The sequence below is a fragment of the Aptenodytes patagonicus genome, chromosome 2 (assembly GCF_965638725.1).
Source record: "Aptenodytes patagonicus chromosome 2, bAptPat1.pri.cur, whole genome shotgun sequence".
NCBI classification, from domain to species: domain Eukaryota; kingdom Metazoa; phylum Chordata; class Aves; order Sphenisciformes; family Spheniscidae; genus Aptenodytes; species Aptenodytes patagonicus.
In genome coordinates this window covers 8,997,874-9,025,047 of record NC_134950.1, presented here as the reverse complement: position 1 = coordinate 9,025,047, position 27,174 = coordinate 8,997,874, and the positions used below count along the sequence as shown (strand labels likewise).

Sequence of the window (27,174 nt, the reverse complement as noted above, 5' to 3'; positions counted from 1 at the left end):
GCTAAACTCAGTAAAGGAAGAATGTCTGCAAAAGGAGTTGGAGTAGTTGCAGATTGGTTTAATTAAAAACCTGAAGTACTTAGCCACCATCAGCAAGATCCAGTCTGAACCAACTACACAGTTAACAAAAATCAGTCTTTGATCAGAACAGTTTTTACATAGAAATCAAATTAAATTATACAGAATACTGTCAAATAATTATTTAAGGTAATATCTGACCTAAATAGATGGTCCATAGTGCCGACTTCACTACAGTAAGGAGTTATACATCCTAACATTTAATACCTAGTCTATGATTATGTCATTTGTGTGCTGGAAAGTGTAAGGCAGACTGTAGAGTGATAAGAAAGAGTAAGGTACGCAATGCTTGACTGTGAAAGTCTCCGTGCCGTTTCCCAAGCACATGGTGGTGGTTGGTTATCTGCCTTCATGTTGCACCGTTCTGGAGTTTGCAACAGGGCGGTGTGTCTCTCTCTTTCCTCTTCTTACTATGCTCCACAGTGGACCTTCCTCCTCACTGCTCTCCTCGGAGCTGGAAATCCCAGCACCTATTTCTTTGCCGATTGAAGGCCTTTCATAAGGGTCACTTTGACATGAGACTTTCTCCTCTTGGCACTCTTGCCTGTGTGGAAACTTAAGGCTTTCATTGAAGAAGGCAGAAGCCATGCACTCGGCTGCTGTCTTATCGCAAGCACATAGTAGTTTCTCACACATGCTCCAACCAATACCTTAAAAAGAAGTTTCAGGATTAATATTTGAAAGCATTTACAATTAGTCAATATGTAATTTGCCATGGATAGATAAGCTTTTGAAAATAAAATTTTCAAATCTGCCTTGAATTTTAGTCTCCAAATTCACCTTTAATCATCTAAATATAAGAGTGACACCAAGGTGCTGGGCAGCTGAAGGTCCAACTGGCTTTAGTTGAATTTGTGAACGTAAAGACACCACCAACTGACTTCTGCCTCCAGTCATAAAATATCTGAATGTAATTTTGTCAGACTGACCTGGTCACATCATACACAGTGGTGTCATAACCTTTATCTCAACTAGGAAAAAAGCTTGGTTTTATAGTAAGCATTGCTAACATTTTGTAAGCCAAATTTTTCTGTCTCATACTCAGCTGTAGCAGTTCACAGGCACGGTGGCATTCAGTCTGTGATGCTTTGATATGCTGTCATCAGGACATGAGAAATTTCCTCTAACCTAAACTTACATTTTGGCTTATGATCAAAACATACAACTTCAGATCTTGAACTTCTTTCTGCATGACAGCCAAATTTCTTAACTTGTTCCATACAACAGTGATGAGAGAAGCAGCACCTAAAATAAACAGTAGGTGTAAATGAAAAATACTTATTCTTCCTGCATCACAGAGTGCTTGCAATTATTTTATCTCTTTATTTTCGATGCCCATTAAAACTGAGAAATTTTAGTTTTCATATCACAGAAAAATCTTTTCCATAAAGAAGAAGAAAAACACCCCAAACTGTTCCTACTCTCCTCCTATACCTGTTCCTACTTTCACTACCTCCTTCCTAATTCCTTTGGTATCGTATGTTTAACAGTGCTGTAGTTTTTTAGGTTTTTTTGTTATAATTTTAAGACATGTCATTACAATTGTAACTGTAACCTAATCCTCTGTGAGAAGTGTCTTCAAGTGTTCGAATATTGTTGGCTGAAAAATCTGAAAACTGCATGATGGTAGCCAGAGCCTTGACTAGCCTTCATCTAGTCTACTTGATCATGCGTAGGCAGTCTTATTTGTGTGCAAGTGTAGGAACATTGTGTGTGCTGTATACTAAGTACTGTACTCAGACCTGATGTGGCCCCAACTCTTATGAACTTCCACACAGGGAGAGATTTTTAGTTGTAAATGCAACACTCTTAAAGCAGATTTCTTTACTTTGGTTGAATTCTCTGCATTACTCCAGAATTCCTCCTCTTTGTCAGCCGTGCCGTGACAGCACACAGTCGGCCGCGGCAGGTCTCTTGGCTACAGCTTAGGCAGTACTTCACTCGAGCTGTACTCTCTTCTGAAGGACAGAGAGGCACAGATGTATGTTAACTCTTTTCTTCATAAATCACTTTCCAAACCACCTCTTAGCCAAGTTTCACGGCAACCCTTATCCTCATCTCTTTTGATATACACTTCCTTCTGCTCTACTTACCTCCCATCGTTCTCATTTCTTATTTTGAGTTAGTAAGTCCTCTCTAAAACATTGATGCGATAACAGAATGTGTCTTAGTGACATTTGAGTATTTAATATTTTATGTATTTAAGTGGATTTTTTTTTTTTCCAAAATGTGGCCTGACTACTGATACGTAGCTATACAAGGCCCAACAAAAGGCATACTGATCTTTGTTGGTCCATAGGCCCCCCAGTAATACCCACAGTTAATGGCAGATTACAGAAGAGCCCACACCTGTCCAGTGCATCAGTAGGATAACCTCTTCCTTCTTGGCCACAGTAGCAACCGTAAGACTCAAACTCCTCTGGGCATCGCTCAGTTAAACAGAACAGCATTTCTCCTAGCTGGGGCAGCTCCCTTTTCACTCTTCCATTTCCTCTCTCTTGCAGAAAGGTTAATCGCTCACATACTATAAAGCAAAAAATATTATTTGACACATCATGTTTTCACTGGTTGGGGGCTCTCTTGTGTTGACAGAAGTATTTTCAGAGCTATCAGAAACTTATAAAGACAACATGTTACTGTTTCTAAATCATTGCTTCAGTCCATGAACTATGGCTCTTCGAATACTACTGAGCAAACAGCAGAAGTGGGGGGGAAATAGTTAAGGGGAAGAGAGATCCCTATGAAGAGGTAAATTACAAATCAAATTGGATTACAATGAGAGTACGTTGGAATCCTTTGTAATTCTTCATAGTTAAATTTTTCTTCTAGAATATTCAAACCTATCTGAGTATTCAGTAGCTTCTGTCTTGGCTAATTCAGAAAATAGAGTCTTAACCTCTTGTGCTTGCACAGTGATAGCTGGGCAATGACTATGCTGTGCTGCAAGAAACAATAACTTTTTCTTTTCATTTGAAGTACCTTCCACCTAGCATTAAAGGTCTACTAGGACTAAGATGTACATGATTCCTTCATGGTATGCTTACAAAAATTGTCCTGATAAAGCTTGGCTACCATCACAGAGCAATCAGTAATAGGGTTGCTTTCCCAAAGGAAAGATTCTGGATTTTCACTTCAAAGAAAATTGTTTCCTGATATTACAAACCAGGGAAGACCACCTTGGATTATCACATTCATGCTTTTTAACTGTAATTCATTTAGAGCTATGATGCATATGAGCGATCTGTTGTAATGGTTACTGTGCTGCCAAGGTCTGGGCATGTCCATGTCCCAATCTTAATGCCTCTGTGGCTTCACCCACTCAGGAAGAACTGATATTGTGGGAATTATCCCTAAGATTTGAGAGCAGAGTGTGTTCCATGTCAGGAAAAACGATGTCAAGGGGGCCTTTTTAGGGACCTTACCAGGGAAAGGACTTGAAGGAGCTGATGGTTGGGCTGGGGGAGAGAGAGGGCGGGCTTCTGTTCCCTATGCATCCTCCTTGCTCCCACCTTCCCTTCTGCAGCTCTAGACTGACTCTCCCTGCTTCTTCCAGGGACAACCCTGGATTACTTCCCCCAGTAAAAAATTCTGCCCATGTGCCTGCTTGGGTCTTTGCTCACTCATATTAATTCACCAAGGACAAACCCCAGGTTCATGCACTCACGTACACTCTCTAAAAGCTGATATTTTACGATCAAATTTTCCAGTTTGACAGAAGGCTGGGTTGATTCTTCATTTCTGCTTTGTTCCAGCTCTGGGACTGCTTCTCTCCATTGGGAAGCCTTACAAGATGGATGGGACAGTCCGTGAGTGTGGATTTACAGCAGTGACAGGTCTGAAATGTCTTGGGATCAAAGTGAACTCTGGGCAGGAGTTGGAACAGAATCAGAAATGGTGAGAAAAAGGCCGACTCTGGCAAGACTTTGGCAAGAGGTCAGAGGGAGGAGCAGGGGAAGTTCCTTCTATTGCATCTGCTGCTTGTAAAATAAAGTAACTCAAAGATGTGATTAAATTACTGCCTAAAAACAAATGCAAGGGGAAACATTCACTGAGCTCATTTTAGATCTTGTACTGTATGAAAAATGTACTTAAAACCTAATCATAAATAGTTTTTGTAAGTGTTAATGATAGCACATTGGTGGAAGAGGTTAAACTGTTGGAAGATTTTGCAGATGACTGCATCTCCTGTTCTTATAAATACCAATACATATATGCTTGTCTAACTGGTTTAGAATAACTATAATCTTTATATGCGATATACACCTACCTTTTAATAGAGAGGTAGCTGAATATTTCATTAGCTACAACTGGGAAAAAACTCTTCATTTACCTTTTCCTGCAGGTTCATTGGGACCCCTATCAGACAGTACCAGTTCCAGAGCTATTCCAGAGGAAGCTGTGCTGTGGCTACCCCTTGCAGGGCTTGTCTCTGAAGATGACATATGCATAGATTAGACTTGCAAAGGTAGAATAAACTCTTCTTTCAGTAATGTGTCCAAAAGTGCATATTCTGAACCATAATCAATTGGCAGTCTTCTAACATTTGTTTAATTCATAGTTGGAAGACTGTTCATTAATGGTTAGTTAAGCTTTCCTATCAGTGTTTGACAGTGAACTGCCTTTTCCAGTGCAGTCAGTGTTGTGCACACTGTATTCTATGTAATCTATGCAGATTTAGGGAGAAAATAGTGTTATTCTACATATCTATGAGAAATGCTGAATCCTCAGACAGCTGTGGACAGGAATATGGGAGTGCTGTAAGTTAGAATAGGTGTAATTCAGTTTTTACTTGCCTTTTTCCTTTGTCCTTGCAGATATGCCTGCAGGAATCTTCTCAGTGGGGACAATTTTGACTTGCATTGAGTTGGTATCTCCTGGGAAGGAGGCTGGGGAGGTGGTTATCTCTTCCACTGGGACCACAGCTTCCATAAATCCATCCTCTTCTGAATAAGCGGAAAGAGGAAAGCGGAAGAAGACATAGAGCAATAAACAGCAAGATTTTCTGCCCCATCCCTGGAAACATTCCAGGTCAGGTTGGACGGGGCTCTGAGCAACCTGATCTAGTTGAAGATGTCGCTGCCCACGGCAGGGGGGTTGGACTAGATGACCTTTAGAGGTCCCTTCCAACCCAAACTATTCTATGATTCTATGATTCTATGATTTTCATTTTAGATAGCAGTTCAGAATAATATCCTCAGGCAGAACTCCTGTGAACTGATGGTCGTAGAGAAAAAAAAATTAAAACGAAGATTGGAAAAGCAAAGAGTACCCACACTGGTCATTTCTTCACATTTCTTGCCTTTCAGAAAACAAGGTGCTGGTTAAATAGGACCAGTATAACTACTGATATTTTTTTTTTTTAATTATATATGTTGCATACTGAGGTAAAGAGTTGTGCCAGTTGCTGAAAATCATATGGGTTACTGATTAGTCAGCCATACTGAGAGATAAAGTGCAGGTGAGATGTCATTTTCTGAGTAAATTGCTAAAAAAAAAAAGTGTCCATTCACATGAGGGTACCAAAACTGATAACAACATTAGGGAAGGTAGAAAATTATTTGACTGATGCAGAGCTGGGCAACGGAAAGATTTACTTCATTGTAACCACAAGCAAATATTAAGGGGAAAATAAGTTGAGGATGAATAGAAACATAATTTTAAGGAGATTCTTTATCCTAAAAATTAAATTAGTATTTATTTTTAGATTATCTGAAGCTTTATTGTTGAGCAGGAATGTTTTGTTTAATTTGGGAATTACTTAACTTTTTTTCCTTTCTTTTTTAACCTTTTTTATATAAGCTAATTTGTAAATTAAAACACTGTTATCAAATGGTTTCATTTTTTCTATATGTCAGTATGAAGAAGGCGGCATTTCACAAACAAAATACTTTGAAAATACTAGTGAATATGTGTTTCCACATTTTTAAAGCCTTTCCTTTTAAATTCCTTGGCTGAACTTATTAATTGGATCAAACTCAATTTCATTAAATTTGTCCCTCTGAAGTTCTGGTTTTAGTATGTATTGAAAATAACCTGTCATAGGATAAGAGAATAGATTAAAAAAATGAAAGTACCGCTAAGAGCGCAAGGAAGCCCATGAAAGATTGCAGAAAGGGATCAATAGCAACATGCTAATTTAATAGGTGCACATGTTATGCCACTTTGTTTGACAGTGATGTGTTGAAATGAAAGCGATTCCTGCTAGATGTAGCAAATAAAACTGAAGTTTGGGAAATTCTGCACTTAGCTAAGAATAGATATTACAAATGATCCTCTGGGAGCCATGCAGACCTGCAGCACAACACACAGATTTTCTGATACATTCAAGTTAACGGAGGAGAGCATTTGATCAGTGTTTAGTACAGCAATGCCATATTTCTGTATTGGGGTGGGAGACACGGCTACTGTCCAGACAGTGTAATCAGAGTTAAAAAATGACTACTTTCTACTCTCCATATTCAGTGTTCCTTGACATTTTTCTGGTGCATTTCAGTCTGCCTGAATGATCCTTTCTACAAAAAAGGGGCCACTGAAAACTTCCAAGTCTACCAAGGTGGCCACTTCTAGCTGTAGCTACTGGTGTGGCTGGGCTCAAAGCAATAACAACTGCAAAAGCTGAAGCAGGTTTTAGACTGGGAAAGAATTCCATGAAATTCTGTATAATAAAGGAGGAGGCAAAATCAAAATGAACCTTTCTGGCAGCAGGTGCTATGAATGTAATTTAAAGGACAAACTATTATATCGGAAAACCTTATACAAAGAGGTTTTTGCAAATACTTCCATGAGGAGTGCAAATGAGTGGCTGGAGGCAACGGACAGCGAATGCTTCTCAGTCTGGTTTTATTGTTTGTGTATCTGCTATCTGACCCTGATCTAAATTTGATTCTCCGGCAGCCCTGTCGTCACCATGCATGGATTTTTAAATGTGATGCTTTTAGATGAAGTATTGCTGTGTCAGCCAAAGGAAAAGGAAAGTGGAGAGTCACAGACCTTTTATTGAGGGGACGGAGGGAGCAGGAGCTGTACCTCTGTGGTCCCTTGTGGTAGCCATACAAAAAGCAGAGGCATCGTGGTAGTGACCTATCTGCTCTATTTCTGCAATGCATTTCTGGAGCGACTTTTACTGAAAACATCATAAAGCTTAACCAGACATCACTATTAGCCTTGTTTTATAAAGAGGGTAATTAGGAGAAACGAAGTGGCTTGCTCAGGGATGTGCAAGTCAGCAGAAATCCCGAGCTGCAGATTTTTGCCTGTGACACCATAGAGCTTCATAAACCAAAATCTGTTTTCACCTGGAGTCAGGAGTGACTGATTCATCAACAAAAGTATAATCAGACTCTTACCTCCAGGTCTGGAAGTCCCCAGGACCATCTCACTGGGCTCAAAAGAAATCACTGTTGAAGACAGAAAATGTAAACTCAGAAAACAAGTTGCCAGCAGACTGTTATGAGACGTCAAGCTGCTGAGAAAAGCTTTTTCAGCAAAGCAGGAAGACCCAGGCATTTCATGTACAGGTTTATCCCTTGGAAATATTTTGAGCCTTAGGATGAATGATGCCTCTTTACACAGCACAAGTAATCATTTTTTTCGGGAAGTAAAAGATTGCTACAGATGTGCGAATACAGGTGCACTCACTCCTTCAGGAGTTCTCAGTTTGCTATTACCAAGCCTCCCAGAAGCAGCTAGAAAAACATGAACCAAGATTGGAGCTGTTGTTAGGTGAGAACAAGAAATATCTGGTAAAAAAACCCACTTTGATAGTACAGGAGAGGTATGAAGGAACAGCCAGCACTTACACTCAGCATAAAGCCTTTTCAGATAGGTGCCCCTATGCATGTGGCACATTTTTAAAAATAAAAAAAACCTGTTAAAGTCTGAAGCATTGTTTCTTAAAAAAAGAAGAAGAAAAAGAAAAAAAAGATTCCATATGGTTTTGCATTATTCCAGATTCACACTTAGGGCAAGGACTTGCTTTGAGAAACACAGAGGAGCACACTACAGATTGAAACCAGGTTCTTAAGTTCTCAAAAAGTGCAACTTTCCACCTCTCCTCACTCCCACAAAATAACTCCCGAGTTTCTCTGAGTTGAGCAGTGGCTTGGTCGCACCCATCCAGTGCACATTGCTTGTGTGCTTGGCAGGTACGGGGTCTCTGTACGTGACAGTGTGGCTTTGCTTGCAATGGGGCCACATTACAAGAGTGTGTCAGCCAAATCAGTGGACAGTCAAAGACTGGTCTCCTTCTGTACTTCACTACTGTATGACCTGGCCCTCACTTACTTGGTCTGCCCTCCCAGAGCCACCCAGGGCTTTGGATGACTTCTCTCCATAGCCTCGTGTGTTGTAGTGCACACCATGCAGGTAGGAAGGGAATAGTTTTCTCATACCACAGCAATGAGATTTTGCAAGCATCCATTCCTGAATAAGATAGCTATTGATTGTAGCAGAAAAAAATGAAGATTGTCAGAAGAACCACTTGGTCTCATGGTTTAGGAACTCACCCAAGAGTAATCAGAGTGAGAGGGACTTCAACCTGGATCTCTACGTTGCAAGTAAATAAACCACCAAACTGCTGGCTCATTTGCAACAAACCGTGCTCAACTTTTCCTCATGCCACTGCTTGATCTTGTGTAATTAAATGTCTCTTTAAAGACAACAAATATGCAATTGGCTGTGGGTCCAGTGGTTGGCACCCACACAGCACGTCTCTGCCAAACAGCTCACCTGCTGCAACCTGTGTTCCCAGGGAAAAAAAGATCTGTTTGGATGAAAACAGGTTTTGTTGTAGAATGCCCATTCTCAGCCCTTGGGAAACTTACTGTAAACACTGGTTAAGCACATCACATGCACAAATTGAGAAATTGCACCTTCTCATTCAGTCTTGAATTTGATCACCAAAACATTCTATCTACTTTTGTATCAGTCCTTTTAGAAGGGCAGAAAGAAAACAAACAGCTTATTCTTGTATTTTATTCTTTCAGCTTTTGGGAGCTGAAAACAGTGCTTCTCGCAATGTGAGTTGCAAACCTTCTTCCATGGATGTAGTTGCAGCTTGTGTTTTGTCAGTCCCATGACGAAGGAACTCTGCAAAAATAAAAGCATTCTTACTCCAGAGAGTCATGGCTTAGGATGCTCATTAGGCAGGATCTTGGCATAACATCAGAATGGAACTTATTTCTAAATATTACTACCATTGTGCTTTTTGTAGGGTTATTATATGATATAAATATAGCAAACACAAACCTAATTATTGATAATTGCGGTAACAGTATTAAAATCCTGCCTTAGTATTTATTCACTGCTGATACTAAATTCTACTTAGCAACATACAGTATAATAAAAAAAAATGCCCCAGTCTCTGTCATAAAGAGTTTCAACCTAAACAAGAGAAATTGGCTAGCAATCAGCATTCTTTAAATTCCCATTTCAGCAAGTACTTAAATACGTGGCCTATAGTGAAGGTATGAAGATAAGAATTAAGCATTGAAACAGAAAACTTAAATGTTTAAATCCAGGCACTTGGCTAGGAACCTTGTTGAAGCAGGGCCTTAAATGTGCATGCAAATAGGAAAGGATCCATCTGAAAATATTTTTCAGTTGCTTTTAGTGTGTTTCTTCTTGTATTATTTCTAAATGAGATTCGGGGTTCTCTTCTGAATTCCTTCTCAGAAAAAGGATTCATTTGGCTGAAATTTTCCTGTGCATCTGTGTAAAAGCTTGTCACAAAAATGGTGCTTTACTTTATTAGGCTTTTTTCTCTTTCTTTCATATTTTGACATCTTGCTAAAATTTGTCTTTGCTTCTCAGAAAGGAATTCATAGCTTCCAAAATATTCATGTTATTTTCCTGAGTATAAATTTATCTTGATTTAATATACTCCAGTCAAAGAATTACAGAGATAAGGACATACCCTCCGTGTGAAGTGTTGTCATCTCTCTCTTGCTGGTTGTTTCTGAAAAGGAGAAAGCTCTCTCACAGACTAAAGTGTGAGAAGGGGGTTTCTCCCTGTTTAATCTGAATAGTACAACAAATCAGAAGTTCATTGAATTTATTCCTATTAAAGCAAAGGTTTAGGCAAATATATCCCCATTTCATTCACATTTTTCTCTGTAATAAAGAATCTACCAAAATCCTTTTCCTAGAAATTTGTCAGATAGGATTTTTTTTTTTTCCCCCCAAAGCCTGAACTGGACAGAACAGCTGCACAGAAAGATAATAACATGAGTGAACACTAAATAAAAATGTTTCATTTAAAGGATTTTTTTTTTCCATTAAGAAATATAATCAGGAGCCTAAAATTAGTGGAGGTATTCAGTGAGCTAGAGTTGAATCTATCTTTATCAGTAGTGGTAAAACCAGCATGATTTTCCTGTTAGCACCTAACAATTTCCCCTTTATTTGTAATGTGTTGGAACTGCAATACTTTATATGAGAGCCATCTGATCCCAGTGAAGGATTACTGGCTTACACGAAAGAATTTTCTGGCTTTGATGCAAGCTTTCGTGTGGCAAGTGTTCAAGGCCAGGTTGGATGGGGCTTTGAGCAACCTGGTCTAGTGGAAGGTGTCGCTGCCCATGGCAGGGGGGTTGGATCTAGATGATCTTTAAGGTCCTTTCCAACCCAAACCATTCTATGATTCTGTATTTCTATGATTTACTTCTCCCTTGACCTATTCACAAGGGGATGCATACATCCAGAGCATGGTATAGATGTGTATATCTGTCCTTAGCACCGGGGGTGTGTGAATATGAGCCAAAGGATAAGAAAAACTAGCATTGCTTTTTCACGTCTGTCTCAGCTTGGGAGTTCAAAGGTCCTCCCCCTGCCATGCTCTGACTGTAATCCATATGAGTTAAGTTTTTAATCCAGCCCTGTTCCCACAGGGCAGGTATTCAGTCTTACAAGGCTGTAATTTCAGCTACAGAGCACAGATCAGTGTATGACAATGGAGATAAATATCCCCTTCATCTTTTGAGAGGATTTTTCCTTCCAAGATGGAAACCAAGTAACAGAGCAGAGTGGGTCTGTTTCTGCCTTTCCAGCTAGTTTTTGCATGATTTAAGGGGAGATTTGAGCTAGCAATATTCTCAGTTTGGCATTTCTGCTAGTGACCTCAGTGGGTCACTAATCATCCCAAGTATCACCCATTCATTCAGGTTGGCAAGAGCCTCACAGAGTTGGCAGGAACCTCCTGAAAAAAAATTTCTTCATATCTAACCGGAATTTCCCCGTTACAGTTATGTCTCTTGCTTCTTGTTCTGTCCCTGTGCACCTCCAGGAAGAGTCTGGCTCCATCTCCTCTACACACCCCACCTCAATACCTATATTGAGGACAACAAAAAGATCTCCCCTGAGCCTCCTCCTCTTTCATCATGTGCCCCAGCCCCCTCACTAGCTCGGTAACCTCCCCTGGACTTGCTCCAGGATGACAATTAGTCCACCTTCTTCTTCTCTTTTGGTATTCACTTGAGTAGCAGTAAATGGAAAGGACACATGAAACAGAGAATAGGACAGACTGCCGGATTTAGTGCAGGAAAGCACCCAGCTACTGCTTCATTCTTGGTGGGTCAAATCTGATGCCAGTGGAAAAACTGGCAGGAGGAGGCAGTTGATCAGATCCTTATTATTACCTGTAACCAGAGATGGACAGAAGGAGACATCCAGCCCATTCAAGGATGAGTTAATATGTGCATTCACAAAGCATTCGATGGCATCTTTGTTGCAGTTGCAGAGGAACCGTTCACAGGGATCGCCAGACTCTGGAAATAAAATAAAAATCCAAACAAGGTACTACTGAGATTTCTTTTCCACGTCCTTTTTTCTCCCTCTAAGGTTTGTGTCTATATTCATTAGTGCAAACCTATTTATACCATGCTTCTTCATGTTAAACACAAGTTTCATAGTCCAACACAGTTTGTTTTTAAAACACCATGTCTGTGCCGGTTCGTTCTGCAGAGTAGTGAGGACTGCTTTGCTGCCTCTAGTTTTTCCATGGAAAACTTAACCCAGCTGATACTGAGTTAAACATTTCACAGACTTCATTAAAATATTCCTCCTAACCTCAGGAAGTCATAGTCCACAAGCCAAGCCTTTCAGGTAAGATGTGTTTTGCTCCTTATAAAGGATATGAAACAGTTTCCCAGGAAATACTATTTTCCCACTTCAAAACCTTCTACCTTTCAGGGTTTAAAAAAAAAAAATTGACCTTTCGGAGCTGTTTCACATTTTTGATGGGGAATTTTTTTTTTTTCCTTCCTTTTTTTTTGAACTTTTGAACAAAATGTTTTCTGATTATTAAGTATGGAAAGAGCTAAAAAAGCACTATTCATGTTTAAATGCACTTGAACCTTTATAGATTGGCCTAAATAGCAAAAATGGTTTTAATTTGAAACAATAAAAGGAAATCGGATCAGATTGTTGCTTAAACAAGCTGTAAGGGTATTGGTTTGGGGATTCTGCTCCTCTTTGCTGGTATCCTCAAATCATATTCTAGCATATAGTCTTTTCTGAGAGTCAATACTTGCTGAAAAATTACATGAAAACTGATTAGGCATTAGAGAGCCCCACTCCACACTTGCCAGATCTGTATTAGTATTACATGGAGTAGCTCCTATTGTTAACGGTATGGTCTCTGCCCTCATTGGCGATACTGTTGCATCTGAGAAGTGTATATGACCCTGTGAACAAAGAATTTAATCCCTCAAAGTATATAAAAATCAGGCCTTGAAGCTTCAGAAGGGAACTGTTTTTCAGGTCTTTCCCCAGCATCCGCTGCATTTCTGATGTGTGGAGATATCTCAAGCAATGCTTAGTGGTCCTGCAAAGTCAGGAAAACTTCAGCAAGAGGCTGCCTATTAGAGGAGCCCTGGCAAGTTTCTAGTTATTGGACTTCACTTTTCCTGCCTAGTTGGGCTTTGATGCCTCTGTGTATTCCTATTTCCATTCACCCCTGAGCAGAACACTTGAGCCCTTAAAAATCTACATGTGGAAGTGGTTTCTGCTTAATTTAATTTAATTTTAATTGACTTTTGGTAGATAGACCAGAACGAACTTCTCAGTCATGGTGAGGCTCCAGTATTATGCTCTTGCGATAGGTTAATCTTACCACAGGTCAGGTTTTCGGCAGAGCAGCTGACGTCTGTAGAAATCTTTGATGGATCCCATGTGCACTCCATCTCCATTGCTTCCTCGTAGCATTTGCGGTGCTGGAAACAGCAGCTTAAAAAATGAAATAACACAAAGTTCACACAATTTATTTTCAGTTCAAGATCAGACTACAATGCTTTCATGTCACTCTTACACAAGAAGGCAGAAGATGCCAAAAGAGAAAAAAAGGTCCTCAGTGTGGTCCCTATACACAGGAAAGGCTGAGTCCTGCTTCTCCCTGAGTCAGCCTAGTGGGATAAGTACAGTCGGATGCAAAACTCAGTGGTAGGAGCAGGTCTGCCTGCTGTGGGAGACTACACTTAACATTCCTCTCCTTCTGCGGTATCTGAGTTCTTACAGCTCGGCACTAGAGGTCTTGACTCCAGCCCTGCCACAACCTTTCTCACTGCAGATTTGGAGAACTACACAGAACCTGGCACTCATGAAGTGTTAATGCCTCTGCAACGCCTTGTGAATCCCTGTGTCTCATTGAGACTATATAAATATGTGCCTTATCCTCTGTTTCCTGTACTTTCTCTTCTATGCAACAATTAGAATTAAAATGCACCATTTAGCCATGAGAAGGGGCCACGGAGTATTTTTCTCACACTGCAGTAAAGCAGCTTCCTCCTACCACCACACAACAAAGGCAGTTAGAAACCTTGCGTTTTCCTACACCCCTGCTGTCGTGCAAACCCCAAATGCCTGCATGACCACTTTAGCTGTGAATAGCAATGAAAAGTCAACTAAAACAAGCTCTTCATCAATCATCTCTTTTCTTCAGCTGTTTTTGAGCAGGCAAGCCATCTACTTCTATATTATAGCAACATCTGTGTGCGCTGACATCAGCTATAAACGAAACACCAGTAAAACACTCAGTCATCATTTACCCCATATAAGATTGTTACATAAATTAAACAGGGGCTTGCTGTTAGGTTTAGATTGAAATATCCTCATTTCAGAGAAATGGACTCAGAACATGGGTCTGTTATTGCATTGCCATTGGTCTTGACCATGCCAAATGCAAAGACTACATTAACACTCAAAACCAGCATCTGCTGCCAGGAAGGATTAAATTGCAACAATGATGTAAGGAGTTAACTTTAATTAAGCTCATGTGAGATTTTCGTTAAAGACACAGTGAATGCGTTATTACACGTCACCCGCAGCCCTGCATGGGCACTGAACTCACCAGTGGAAAGAAGCACTCCTGCACTGATCAGAGCAGGTGGCAAACACTTGCCCCTTGCAGGCTCCCTTCTAGGCTACGCATTCACTTTCTCACTTCCTACATTTAGGAAGCATTTAATATTTAATCACTTACTATATTCATAAATAATTATTACAATATTTAATATGTCCTCACAACCAAGGAAGCAGTCCAAGTCCTAACTGCGATCAGACTTTTGATTTGGTGAAAGACATCAGTGATGAGGTTTGCTCAGGTTGCCAGCAGAGGATCAGAGCTCATGAATAGCGTTATCTGAGCTGATGGTTTCAAAGCCCAATTTCTTGCACTCCAGTGTCTCTGCTGCCTGTTAGTGGTTTTGCTCCCTGCTGTAACCTGGTCTAGGAGACTGCAGGAACATATTAAACAAAGGTGAGAGCAAATAGCATTCAGCAGAGAGGCCCTGATGGTTCCTCTGCACCACAAACACTGCTGTGCCTTGTTTCAGAGGTGAGGCCGAAGTTTGTAAGCTCCATCAGGAGCAGAGTTTCAAACATATAGCTGATGAAATATCTCAAGACCCACTCCTGTCTCTGCCTGAGGTCTAGTGAGGTGTCAGCACCTGAAAGCTCCTCTAACTGCATAATTAGTCTGATACAAACTCCCTGCAGTTCTTGTTTATTTAGAGCATCACAATTACATCAACACTCAGTGCAACAGTTAATCAGAAAATTTACTTGCCTTCCCTTTGTGAGCAGGGGATTGTAAGATATGGATTGTCCTTTGGGCATGCTTCTCTTTCCCCATGGACTATGGAGGTAGGCTAGGCTCCTAATTTAGGTATGACAGTTAGCTACTCTGGGAAATGGAAAAAGATTGGGCTTATGGGCACAAACATTTTCCGATGCCTTAAAAACTGACAGTGAGATGTTCAGTCCTTTTTTATGGAACAGAAATGGCAGTGACAAAATATGACGTTTGCAAAACTAGTTTCTAAGAAAAAATTGCAACACTGTGGGAAATGTGTCTGAGAAAGACCCGTAGCAGCCACCTGTTTGGAGGCCCTCTTGAACCAAGGGCATATCTGTGTCAGTGGCAAAACAATAATCAGTCTCCATTTAGTGCAAACTGCAGTGGGGTTGCCATGCTGCTAAGGAAACCTCACCGCAGGACTGCTAACCAATTTGTAAACACAAAGTGATTCTGTGGATGTTTCTCAGAACAAAACTGCTGATAGATCATTCTGCTGTTCCTGTATTTATGCTGCTCTGCATTAAAATGAAGCTGAGTGAAGCGAAAGCCCAGGTGCTCAGTTCTTCGGGTATCAATCCACTGAATTGACTCGAGCTCTCGTTTCAGCATGTCATCATGATTGTTCAGAAAACCTTTCTTAAGAAGTCCCATGGCTTTTTTCCTGTAGCAGGGTTAGATCTTCATTTTCCCAGCCATCCCATGCTGGAAAGTGGATGGATTAATTTCCATCTAGCTATAGTCATTAGCTCTTTCTGAGCCATTGCTATCTTCACTCAGGGAATTAATACATTACATTACATTGTTGGAAAAAACTTTTTTCTATTTAGACATGGATGGATCTTGATTCTCTTCGAATTTCTTTTCACACCTCCTGCTGGCATAAGTGAACAACTATTTGATTGTCCTGGCCTGAGATTACATTTTTTCTCACTAGCCCAGTCAAGGTCTGGGGCAGTATCCCTCCAAAGCACAGAGTGGAGTTTGGATGGTTTTGTTCCTGGTGCATGGTACTGGGAAAAGCCATCGAGCTACATTGTTCTCTGTGCCTGGATGCTCCAGTGTCTTACGACCTCAGCATGTATACAGGTATTCAGGGCAAGATCTGCTTAACCTCCTAACTGCCACTTGAAGTCGTACTTAGCTGTAACCTGATTCTGTTGATGCTTAAATCCCCCTCAGATGCCAACATTTTCATTATAGTCCACTATGAGCTTATATTGCTGGTGTATTACACAGCTCCCGATACCAACAGTTTGGTAAGATTATAAATCCACTAAACTGCTCAGGTTAATGCTCTCCCACCCACCTTATTAACAGGCTCTCCAGTTTTTGGCACCGATTTAAGTGTGAGACAGAATTCCCCAGTACGAAGAAATGAATGAGGTTTTGTTCACAAAGATCTGTTCAGAATTGAGAGACCTCTGGGTAAGATATGTCAAGGAGATGGGTATGGTGTTTACTTCTTCTATTGCACTAGTGGCCACTCTTTGCAACCAGTTTAAACCAGCTGTGCCACCAGAGGTGCACTGGTGGAATTATATGCAGGTATGGGGGACTCTGCTTTTATCTGTAGGATGGGAGTATTTCTCCACATCAAAGTGTGGGGAAATAAAGAGAGACTCTGAGCTATGAGAAAAAAGAAGCAAGTGGATCATCACATGCTGTAGATTATGACCACCTCGACTTCATCTGTTTCCAAGCCATGCTATAAAGGCAACTGGTACAGGGTGTTGGCCCAGCAAAAAGATAGTGCTCACCAGCAGGTAGGAGTAACACAGGACAGGGCTGGTAAACCAGAGTTGAAGTTATCTTTTGTAGGTCATATCAGATTCAGGTTGCAAGTGAGTGATGACTAGATTAAACAGAGCTAGATGGTGTGGGACTTACTTACCCTCTGAATAAATCTTCTATTTTTTTACAACTGCCCTTAAATCGTTTAGGCAAGCGTTATGCTTTGGGTCATCAGAGCATGAGGGCACTGACAGCCAGCCAGGGCAGAACAGGACATCTCATGGATAAGACTTACTCATCAGCTTCATCCACGGGGAGCCCTTCCATCTCAAACCGGCAAGAGCAACCATAGTCTTCAAAATCCCTGGGACAAAAACCCGTAACACACTTCATTTTGTTCACAAAGTTGAGCAGGGCAGGGAAGTTAGTGAAGATGGACTGTAACCAGGTGAAGTGGGAACCCAGGCAGTCTGGAAAGAAAACAGCCATAAAATGCATGGTAAATGGAGGTGAGTCAGGTGTGGGTCACACATAGGTGATGTTTGCTTGAACGCAGAGCCTAAACAAGGCAGTAACACAGGGACATTGAGCAATGCTTGACACTTAGCAGTATTTAGTATTGTAGTAGTCTTTGGGGAAATCTACAGCCTCAAAAATCCCTGTTCCTTTTCAGTATATATAAAAACAAACTCCATGGGATTTCTATTCAGTGCTCAAGTACAACTGGAACACATACTTACCAAAAAATAATGCAACGCTTTCCACATTTTGAAAGACTCCATTGAAGAATGTGGCATTGCCTAAATGAAAAAATAAACAAACCACACTTCTTTTTAAAAAAGTAAATGACAAGAACTGTGTCCAGACTGCCCCTGGTTTTGCTTCAGTTGTTAAACCATTTTGAGATAAGAGTTGCTAGCTGTTTGCTAACAGCACACTTCCCTGCAGTGCTTCTGGAGTACGAGTGATCCCCCATTGCCATGCAATATTGTAGAAAGTAAAGCTTAAGCCATTCTTACTCAAGATTCTTTCAGGTGTGTTAAGAAGCTCTGGCAGGAATGCTGGTGGCTCCAATTCTTGGCCACCTACCTCAGCAAACAAATTTGAGAAGAAAAAGAATTAAAAATTAAAAAAAACAACAAACCAACAACATATACTTCATTATGACACATACACTGCAGGCATTTTGAATTCCTTCCTACACAAGCAAGCTGATTTACCAAAGCCATGAAACACTTGCTTAGCTCCACCCACACCCAGGAAAGCCCAGAAATATACTGGTAAGTCACACTGACTTCAGCTTAAAAATCAGTCCGCTGTTAAACTGAGGTATTGCTAGTGAGAACGTGCTAACCCTTGTATTCCTGTGCTCTTCTGAACAGTAGCACTTACTGGGATAAATCAGCAGAATTGTATAAAGTTGTTTTAGTTGCCCAACTACTCTCATTGTCCCAAATGTTTCTACTGTGTTACCCTGTGCCCTTCCCTTGTTTGAAGTCAAGTTTGGTTTTTCTGACTCCTTATTGCCTATTGCCTTATTACCTCCCTTCTATCACTATTTCTTTCTTAAGTTAATGAATGCTGTGGTATATTTTCCACACTTTTATTTTTTTCTGTTTGCCATGTCCTGAATTAGGGTGAAATCTAATACTTGTTCTCTCCCTTCCCATTTTTTTAACTTGTTCTTATCTTCTGCACAATTTTAGGAGACAATATGTTACTCTGGATTTATTTAAATTTAACTTTTTTTTTAAAGATAATAAGTCAAGGGTATTTATTGGCTCAAGGATCTAAAAACTGAAGAAAAAAAGTAATGTTAATTTCATGGCATAGCTTATGTCTCAGAATAAGTGGCATTAGGAAAGCTGTCCATTTTCTCTATGAAAGATTCTGGGAAAGAGCTGACAGTCATCTTGCTAATCTGTTGCTTTTTCCTGCAATAAATATAAGTGTAAGAGAGTAAAGTGGAGTAGTAGGTTTTTTAGAGATAAGGCTTAACTCTATGTTTAGCAAAGGATTAGGAAAAAATAGGACTTTTTTTTTTTAGATCGTATATAAGGGCGTTCTCAGGATTTCTACAACTTTTGTGGAGTGAACAGGCTGTTCATGGTAACAGTCATATGCCTCCAGCAATTCATTTCTCAAGTTTAGTGGCAGAATATGGATACGGGATTGAAGGAGGTAGAAAGAGGTGCTTCCTCTTATGTTATTCTTTTCCTGAAAGTCTTGGTCACAACAAAAAGCTTTTAGATGAACAGCAATCCATCAGAAGTGTCCTTCATTGCAGCAGGTCCGAGGGGAACGGACTGCTTTCCACAAACCAGAACAGATCTCCCGATAAAGGCTGGTCTTTTCCCAGGACTGGAACAAGTCTGTTGAAAGCTTGACAGCCATGAGGAATTCAGATTCAAGTGAAATAATGGTGTGCCTTGCAAAATAAATATCATTGAATGTTATCTATTTGTACACATGCTTGCTAAAGAAAAACTGCCCTTTATATTTTGGCTTAAAGCCTGTATTTCCTCTGCAATGACAACCATCCTTCCCCCAAGCCATGTTCTACCAAGTGCATCTAAAGCCAGGTTTGACACACTTCATAACACCACGGCTCGAACGCAGTGTCTGGTGATGAATAGCCATTGATCATTTAGTCCTTTCAGCAAAATTTTGGAAAACATAAATATCCCATTGAGTTGAAATGAGACAGAGGAGACAATTGATAAAGCCGTGTTACAGAACTGCTGGAAGTTGTGATTGCTCCAGCATCCTTCACTTGCACTTAGTCCTTCTCAGCAAACTTAATTTGCACACACCCAATTAACACATACATGTTTGAAGCTCCCCTGGAGAAAAATCTCTACCACAGGGTCAGCAGCTTGGTAAACCTTTGGCTCTTCTAATCAAAGAACGATATGTCTAATTGTCACTAAGTCCAGATCTATGAACCAATGTTTGCTAACAAGATTGCTTAATTTTGTTTAAATTGTGGGGGGAGGGACAAAGAGAAAATACTTTCTGAATGAATTATTCTCTTTTCTTCTTTTGCTATCATGTCTTTTGGGGCTATTGGTCCTACGTTGTTCCCTATATAGCCACTGAAAGATTGCACTACAAAAATCGATCCTTTAAACCTCAGAAGAACCTGGGGAGATCAAATTCTCTCGCCTTTCTCTAAAACCTGCTAAATGACTTGGCACATGTCCTGAGGAGACTTGTATGATACCTCACCTCTCGGGCTTTCCAGTTGTATACCTTATCCACAGAGTTTCTTTCAGCATTCAGATTCATGTAAAAATGTTTCTGGGCTGTGTCTGTGATGTTGCTACTCTGACAATGCTTTTCTGAAGTGTTATCTGAAAAAAGTTCATCCAAAAAAATCAGTGTGCCTCCAGTTGTTTTTTGCAATTGTAGTTAATTAAAATGTCATAATATAGGGCATGGACACAGTCATTATAATCCTCGGGGAGCAGAAACCTTGACTGTGCTGGGAAAAGTCAGGGTGCAGCAAACCCAACCTATTTGATTTATTCACGGTAAAACACATTAACTCCTCACAAAGATGCTAGTTCATGCACAGATATTTGCTTCAGTCTCAAAGCAGAGATCAGCAGAATAGATCTCACATAAATATAAATCAATATATCCTCTCCAAAACTAAAAATGGTAACATTTTAAATCTTTGTGCTCAGATTGTGCTTAGCTGGGTGAAAGAAATCTAAAAACTGTGGCACAGCCTTCTGAGGTTTGGGGGGAAATATCTTTCAAACGTTATGTCAGAAAAATTTGTGTGTCCAGATATTTCTAAGTGCACTAGATATTATCAATATATAAAGGGGACTATTCCCCTTTACACCTGGGGACTAAATACCCCCTTATTTTTTATGAATAAACGGTGTAGGTATTTTGGCATTCTCTATTACTGCAGTGGGAAGTGCTAATATTCTTACTGATTTCTATTTGTATAGTAGGAGTCTTAAGGATCAATATATTTTAGCCCATGTGTTTTGTGTTAGACCTGTTTCTTTACTGACCTATAATGCACACAACCCCTTAGAAGAGAGGCAGCTGGTGAAGTTATAGTAGATCAGTGCAGAGTTTTGTCTACGTGTCCTGGTTTCGGCTGGGATAGAGTTAATTTTCTTCCTAGCAGCAGGTACAGTGCTGTGTTTTGGATTTAGCATGAGAATACAGTGATAACACACTGATGTTTTAGTTCTTGCTAAGCAGAGTTTATACTCAGTCAAGGACTTTTCAGCTTTCCATGCACTGCCAGCGAGGAGGTGCACAAGAAGCCGGGAGGGGGCACAGCCAGGACAGCTGACCCAAACTGGCCAAAGGGATATTCCATACCATGCGACATCATGCTCAGTATATAAACTGGGGGGGAGCTGGCCAGGGGGCATTATTTCAATTATTAAACTGTCCTTATTTCAACCCACGAGTTTTCTTACTTTTGCTCTTCCGATTCTCTCCCCCATCCCACCAGGGAGCGGCGGGGGATGAGCGAGTGGCTGTGTGGTGCTTAGTTGCCAACTGGGGTTAAACCACGACACTATGCCAAGGTGCTGAGCTTTCTTTTCCCTTTAGAAATAACCCCATGGAGTGACTAGAAATGGTGTTAGACCTTCTAAGAGTCCTTCTCTTCACCTGCACGCTGCTACTCTTAATGACATTCCTACACAGTGCAGGGACTGCAGAAATTTGAAATATTTGCCCATCCCTGTCACTAGGAAGGTCATTCACCCATGACAATAAAATCTAAATAGTTATATGAAGAAAAAAAAGTATTCATAGTAACATTTGAAAAAGGAGCTTTAGCTGAACATGAGTTATATTTCAGGATGCACTGAATGGTTTGGAGAATTTAGACAATACACATGTATTTAATGAGTAGAATCTTTTTATATGTAACTTGTAACTTTTTTGGAGTCTAAAGGACTTAAATAATGACCAAATGCTAGCAGAAGGGTAGTTGCATTTTTTTTGTTATATTTTTAAGCCCACTAAATGTTTCTTGCTTCACTACAAATGCTGAGAAAAATATGTTTTATAAGTACTCCATAGATAAACTTATTTAAGTGCATTTGGGTGTTGAATGACTAGATTTGAGGGGACAGAAGGCATGCTGCTAAAGGATTGTTTCCAAATGCACATACTTAAAAGTATATTTAGGCATAAATGTCAAATAATCATAAAAATACATTGCCACTTACCACTGTGCAACACCATTGACATAGACACCAGAAGAATCACAATCATTTTTTGTTTAGTCCAAAGACAAGAAAAAGTCACACAGCAGACTGGTGTGCCTGGTGAGTTAAGTAAAATATTAGGCGGAATGTTATCTCTTGAAGCTGGGAGTGGGAAGACATCAGCTTAGAAAATCATTCTTTTGTAGCCTGGCCATGTTTCTGCTTGATGCCATTCAGTTTTTACCCTTATCAGAGTAAATGCACATATCACAACAATGATGAGCCTTATGTATCCTTCAAATTTTACCAATGTCTTCTATAGACCTGACTAACAATATCTGTTTTGGTATTGCTTTAGGTGAGCCAACAGGCTCTGCCAAAGTGTCATAGACAGGGAAAGTCCGTTTAGCAATAAAATGGTGTGCTTGAAGTTTCTTTTGTTTTGCAAAGAGTTTTCACATCTTACTTGATCTAACAGGATGTTTAAACAATTCTTCACATTCTGTTTAAATGCAGATATTGTGAAACACGTGTAAATGAAGAGACGTGCTGGAATTACTTCTATTGTACCTAGTTAACCTGCAATCCATTATATTAGTTTGCTTCACATCACAAAAATCTCTCCCACTTTGTAGTCAAACATTTACTGTAATCTGTGTTGAGACTGATCTAATGTATCATATATTTTCCTAATAATAAACACTATGGTGTTTGGAGATCTTCAAGTTCAGGGTGTGCTTGTCCTTACAGAAATGCGTGTAAAGAATTTTTCTGAAGCTAAAAGCCTTGCACTAGTACTCATTAAATGACAGATATTATATTGGTTTTGAAACACAGTCACAGTTTACCCTAAATTTAGAATGATTTTTGAAGTCAGGCATGGATTTTTTTACAGCCAAATAAATTAGCTTTTATTTATCAGTTTTCAAATATGTATCTACTGTTGATTAGCTGCTCCCCTAAGGTCAAATATTACATTCATTTCTATTAAAAAATCTTGTAGTGAGGTTATAAATCTAACAGCTCTAAATATTTATAGCCCACTATCCCAAATCTCTTACTTACACTTTAGTTTACAACTCCACAGTCCCAAATAGTTTATTCTACATTGTTTTCTTCCTGATCCCTGTATTATAGAGTACATCTAGAAAGGCTTACCTTAAGGGATATTATTCGAAAGCAGTTAGATGGAGGACAAATGAATTTCAACAAAACCAGTACTAAGTTATTTATACCCACTTGGATATATACCTCACCCATGTGATCACTTCCTTTATCAAACCCACTTCAACATTTATTAATTAATTCTTCCATGAGATTCCTTAGAGTCATTATGCCCACAGTGTATCATCTTAGTAATATAGCTCCAGCCATGTAAAGGATATATACTGAGAAGTCTGTTCTGCAGGTGCATTCACCGTATAGTAACTTTCCCTAATATTCTTGGCTCTAATTAAATAACAATCATTTCATTGTTATTAATCACTCACAAAATCTCTGGGGCATGTGAATATGGCTTTAATAGCTTAGCAAGAGGTAGCGTTCCGTGATGAAAGATGAGTGAAAATTTATACAGCTTTAAACACTGGCATTCCTCAGGGTTGAGAAGTCTGCTCTCGTCTATCCACGGTGGCTCTGATCCAAAGCTGAGTGAAATTCGGGGGAAGGTTGAGTCAATGAGCTTTGGGAAGGCTTCTCCTCATTGGGAAGTTGTGCTTTCTGCCAGGGTCAGACACAGCTACCCTTCAAAGAGCCCATCAACAAAGGCAAACTCTCCGCTGAGTTTTAGCATGGAGAAGTGAGAAGTCTGACAAATTGGGAATTGTAAAAATACTTACATGAACAAAAGGCTTGGCTCCTCCAAGGCCCTGTGAACTACGTTGTCTTCAGAAAGGCCCTTGACACTGTCTCCCATAAGATCCTCATAGAGAAGCTGTTGATATATGGGCTGGATGAGCCCAGTGAGGTGGGTTGAAAACTGGCTGAATGGTGGGGCCCAGAGGGTGGTGGTCAGCAGTGCAGTCTAGTTGGAGGCCAGTGACTAGCAGCGTATGCCAGCGGTCAATACTGCGTCCAGTCTTGCTTAACATCTTCATTAATGATCTGGATGCTGGGGCAGAGTGTACCCTCAGCAAGTTTGCAGATGACACCGAACTGGAAGGAGTGGCTGATACACCAGAGGGTCATGCTGCCATCCAGAGGGACCTTGACAAGCTGGAGAAGGGGGCCAACGGGAACTTCATGAAGTTCAAAAGAAGTGCAAAGTCCTGCACCTAGGGAGGCACAACCCCATGCACCAATATATGCTGGGGGCCACCCAGCTGGAAAGCAGCTTGGGAGAAAAAGACCTGGGATTCTGGTGGACACCAAGTCGAACTTGAGTAAGCAGTGTGCCCTTGCAGCAAAGAAGGCTAAGGGTATCCTCGGCTGCCTTAGGCAAAGTATTGCCCCTCTACTCAGCACTGGTGAGGCCACACCTTGGAGTACTGTGTCCAGTTTTGGACTCCTCAGTATGAGACAGACACGGACAAACTTGAGACAGTCCAAAGAAGGGCCACAAAGATGATTAAGGGACTAGAGCATCTCTCATATGAGGAGGGGCTGAGAGAGCTGGGACTCTTCAACCTAGAGAAGGCTCATCAATGTCTATAAATACCTGAAGGGAGGGTGCAAAGAGGACAGAGCCAGGCTCTTTTCAGTGGTGTCCAGTGACATGACAAGTGCCAGCGGGCACAAAATGAAACACAGGAGGCTCCCTCTGAACATCAGGAAACACTTTTATTACTGTGAGGGTGACCGAGCATGGGCACAGGTTGCCCAGAGAGGTTGTGGAGTCTCCCTCCTACTCTCCTCGTTCGGAGATATTCCAAAGCCACCTGGACATGGTCCTAGACAGCTGGCTGTAGGTGGCCCTGCTTGGGCAGAGGAGGTGGACCAGATGACCTCCTGAGGTCCCTTCCAACCTCAACCATTCTGTGAGTCTGTGATTCTGTATCGATTCAGTATTGTCATGTTGCCAGGAAAAGGACAGGGTCCAGTCATAACATTTCTGTGACCAGCCCCATCAAGGAACTTTGCAGAAGAGTGAAACATGGCAGAAATTATGCCTTAATGATATAAAAATTCATTTTCATGTGAGTTTTGGTGCTTCCAGTTGGAGTCTCCAGGGATTGCCCAAAGTACATTTTCAGCCTGACAAATCAGAGTGGGCTTGACTGGGCATAATAATAAAGATGAGTCCTCTGAGATGCTGATTTGCCCATATGCCACCATCATTTCTGTACTTCTGCCAAACATGCACAGAGGCTTTGCAGGACTGAAAACCCTGGAATATGGAAAAAAGAATTTTTTTTGAGGGCGGCCAATGTGTTCACTTTTTTCATGGAGCCTTGCTTTCTCAATCCTTCTCTTATTTCGTAGTTTTTCTCATTAATTTTCATTATTCTTCTGGGAAAACCAAACAGTAAGTCTTAAACAACTGTGACAAGAAGGCTGTCATTTGGGACAGGTACCATTAATCCTCTCTCAGCTCCTTTCACAAGACACCCATAAGTATGTGATACCTTCTAATTCTCTCCCCATGAACACGCTCGGGCAGTAGCTCTCAGCCCTTTCCAAGACCTTAGAGTGGAGATGGCTGTGAGCTACCCCCAGTGCCAGGCACGGCCCAGGCACCCCCTATCGCACTATAGAGAGGTTAGCACTCTGTCCAAGGACTTGTATTCCTGCAGGAAAAACACAGAGTGATTTCTTATAAAGACAGAAGTGTCCTTTAGGATGGAGATCAGTGCTACAACTCAGAGCTGATTAAGTTCATTAAAATAATAACAAAACATTTTTTTTAAAAGGGAAGCCTTTTCCAAATATATTTTCCCATTGATCTTGTCATTTTATTCAAACCTAAAAAACCCCAGAAAGTCAAACTGACTTTAATCATTGTTTTCTCCCTTTATGTTCTTGTTTTCATGTCCTTCTTCCTGAGTTCTCAGAAAACTTAATGATAAAAATGTAAGAAACAGTATATATATATATTTTAAATCATGTCTTCAGGCTTTAAGAGGTTTTTGTAAGATTTAAAAGCAACAGTTGCACAAAGGTGTAATTCACCTAGCTCTTCACAGCAGAACTGATCCTGCTTTGGGTGAGGAGAGGTGCTGCAGAGCGAGATCTCTCCACAGCATTGCAGTACCATGGCCATGTTAATATTCCCAATTTATACATTTACTGTATCAACATTCCTATTTCTTCCACTGGCCTAACTTTCAGTATCAACTGTAATTGGTACTGCACCAATCTATCCTGCTCTTTGATGTGACAGAAATGCTTCCGTCATGCTATTGGGCACAGCAGTGAAATGTATTTTGGAAGAGGGCTGCTGCGTCCCACATCTCCCTGGAGGCAGCATTCCTTATGGTGCCACCTTTCTCTTTGGCTTTATATTAATCTGAACGCATATTTCTTCAGTGAAACATCAACGTGCACCAGCTGTAGCACAGATAATCTTTTTTTAAAATATTAATGGCTTAATGAAGTACTTTGGGTTGATAGTAGCATCATACTGCTGCAGTGTAGCAAAATATAGGATCGTGCAATTTGTTTGGTTATTCTTTCCTTTTTTAGAACTGGCTTTTAGTTCACCAGAGGTGCATACAAAGAAGGAAATGAATCTTGGTGAGCTCACGCAAATACATCACAGATGGAAAGTACAAGAGGTGTGAACATTTCCTTGGTCGAGCTCTGCGCTAGATGAGTTGTTGAAGTAATGGGAGACTCTTGATTTGGAATAATGGATAATCTGCATGTGTGTAACACCAGGAAAAATCCTTTTTGTCTTCAGTATTTCAGGTTGCTTTTAAATAATTTTGTATTTGTTCATTTTGATTATCTTAATTGTAAATAAAACTAGAATAAACTATTTGTATTCACTAGCCAACCATATAAATATCCTTTATAAAATACAATTTTTAAAAGCCTTTCAATGCTTTTATTGCAGTTACATCACTTGTATAAAATACATCTGTTTTTACACATTATTTTTACAATGCCTTGGAGGAAGGCACATTTCTAGGTTAACATCTGGTTAATAGCTTGTCTTGTTACAAA

At 40.3% G+C, this 27,174-nt stretch overlaps 1 protein-coding gene across 1 annotated transcript; it reads right to left on the bottom strand.

The window, feature by feature from the left end:
• Positions 1 to 417: 417 nt before the first annotated feature.
• Positions 418 to 22,138, bottom strand: OC90 (otoconin 90). The gene is made up of 15 exons (XM_076332143.1): positions 22,096 to 22,138; positions 20,731 to 20,732; positions 17,899 to 17,968; positions 17,620 to 17,679; positions 17,175 to 17,349; positions 13,187 to 13,299; positions 11,712 to 11,840; positions 9,992 to 10,033; positions 9,109 to 9,165; positions 7,425 to 7,475; positions 4,872 to 5,018; positions 4,409 to 4,507; positions 2,428 to 2,602; positions 1,217 to 1,323; positions 418 to 728 (listed from the first exon to the last, which is right to left on the bottom strand). The coding sequence occupies exons 1-15, from the start codon at positions 22,136 to 22,138 to the stop codon at positions 418 to 420; spliced, it is 1,581 nt and encodes a 526-aa protein (XP_076188258.1).
• Between the last annotated feature and the right edge of the window lie 5,036 nt (positions 22,139 to 27,174).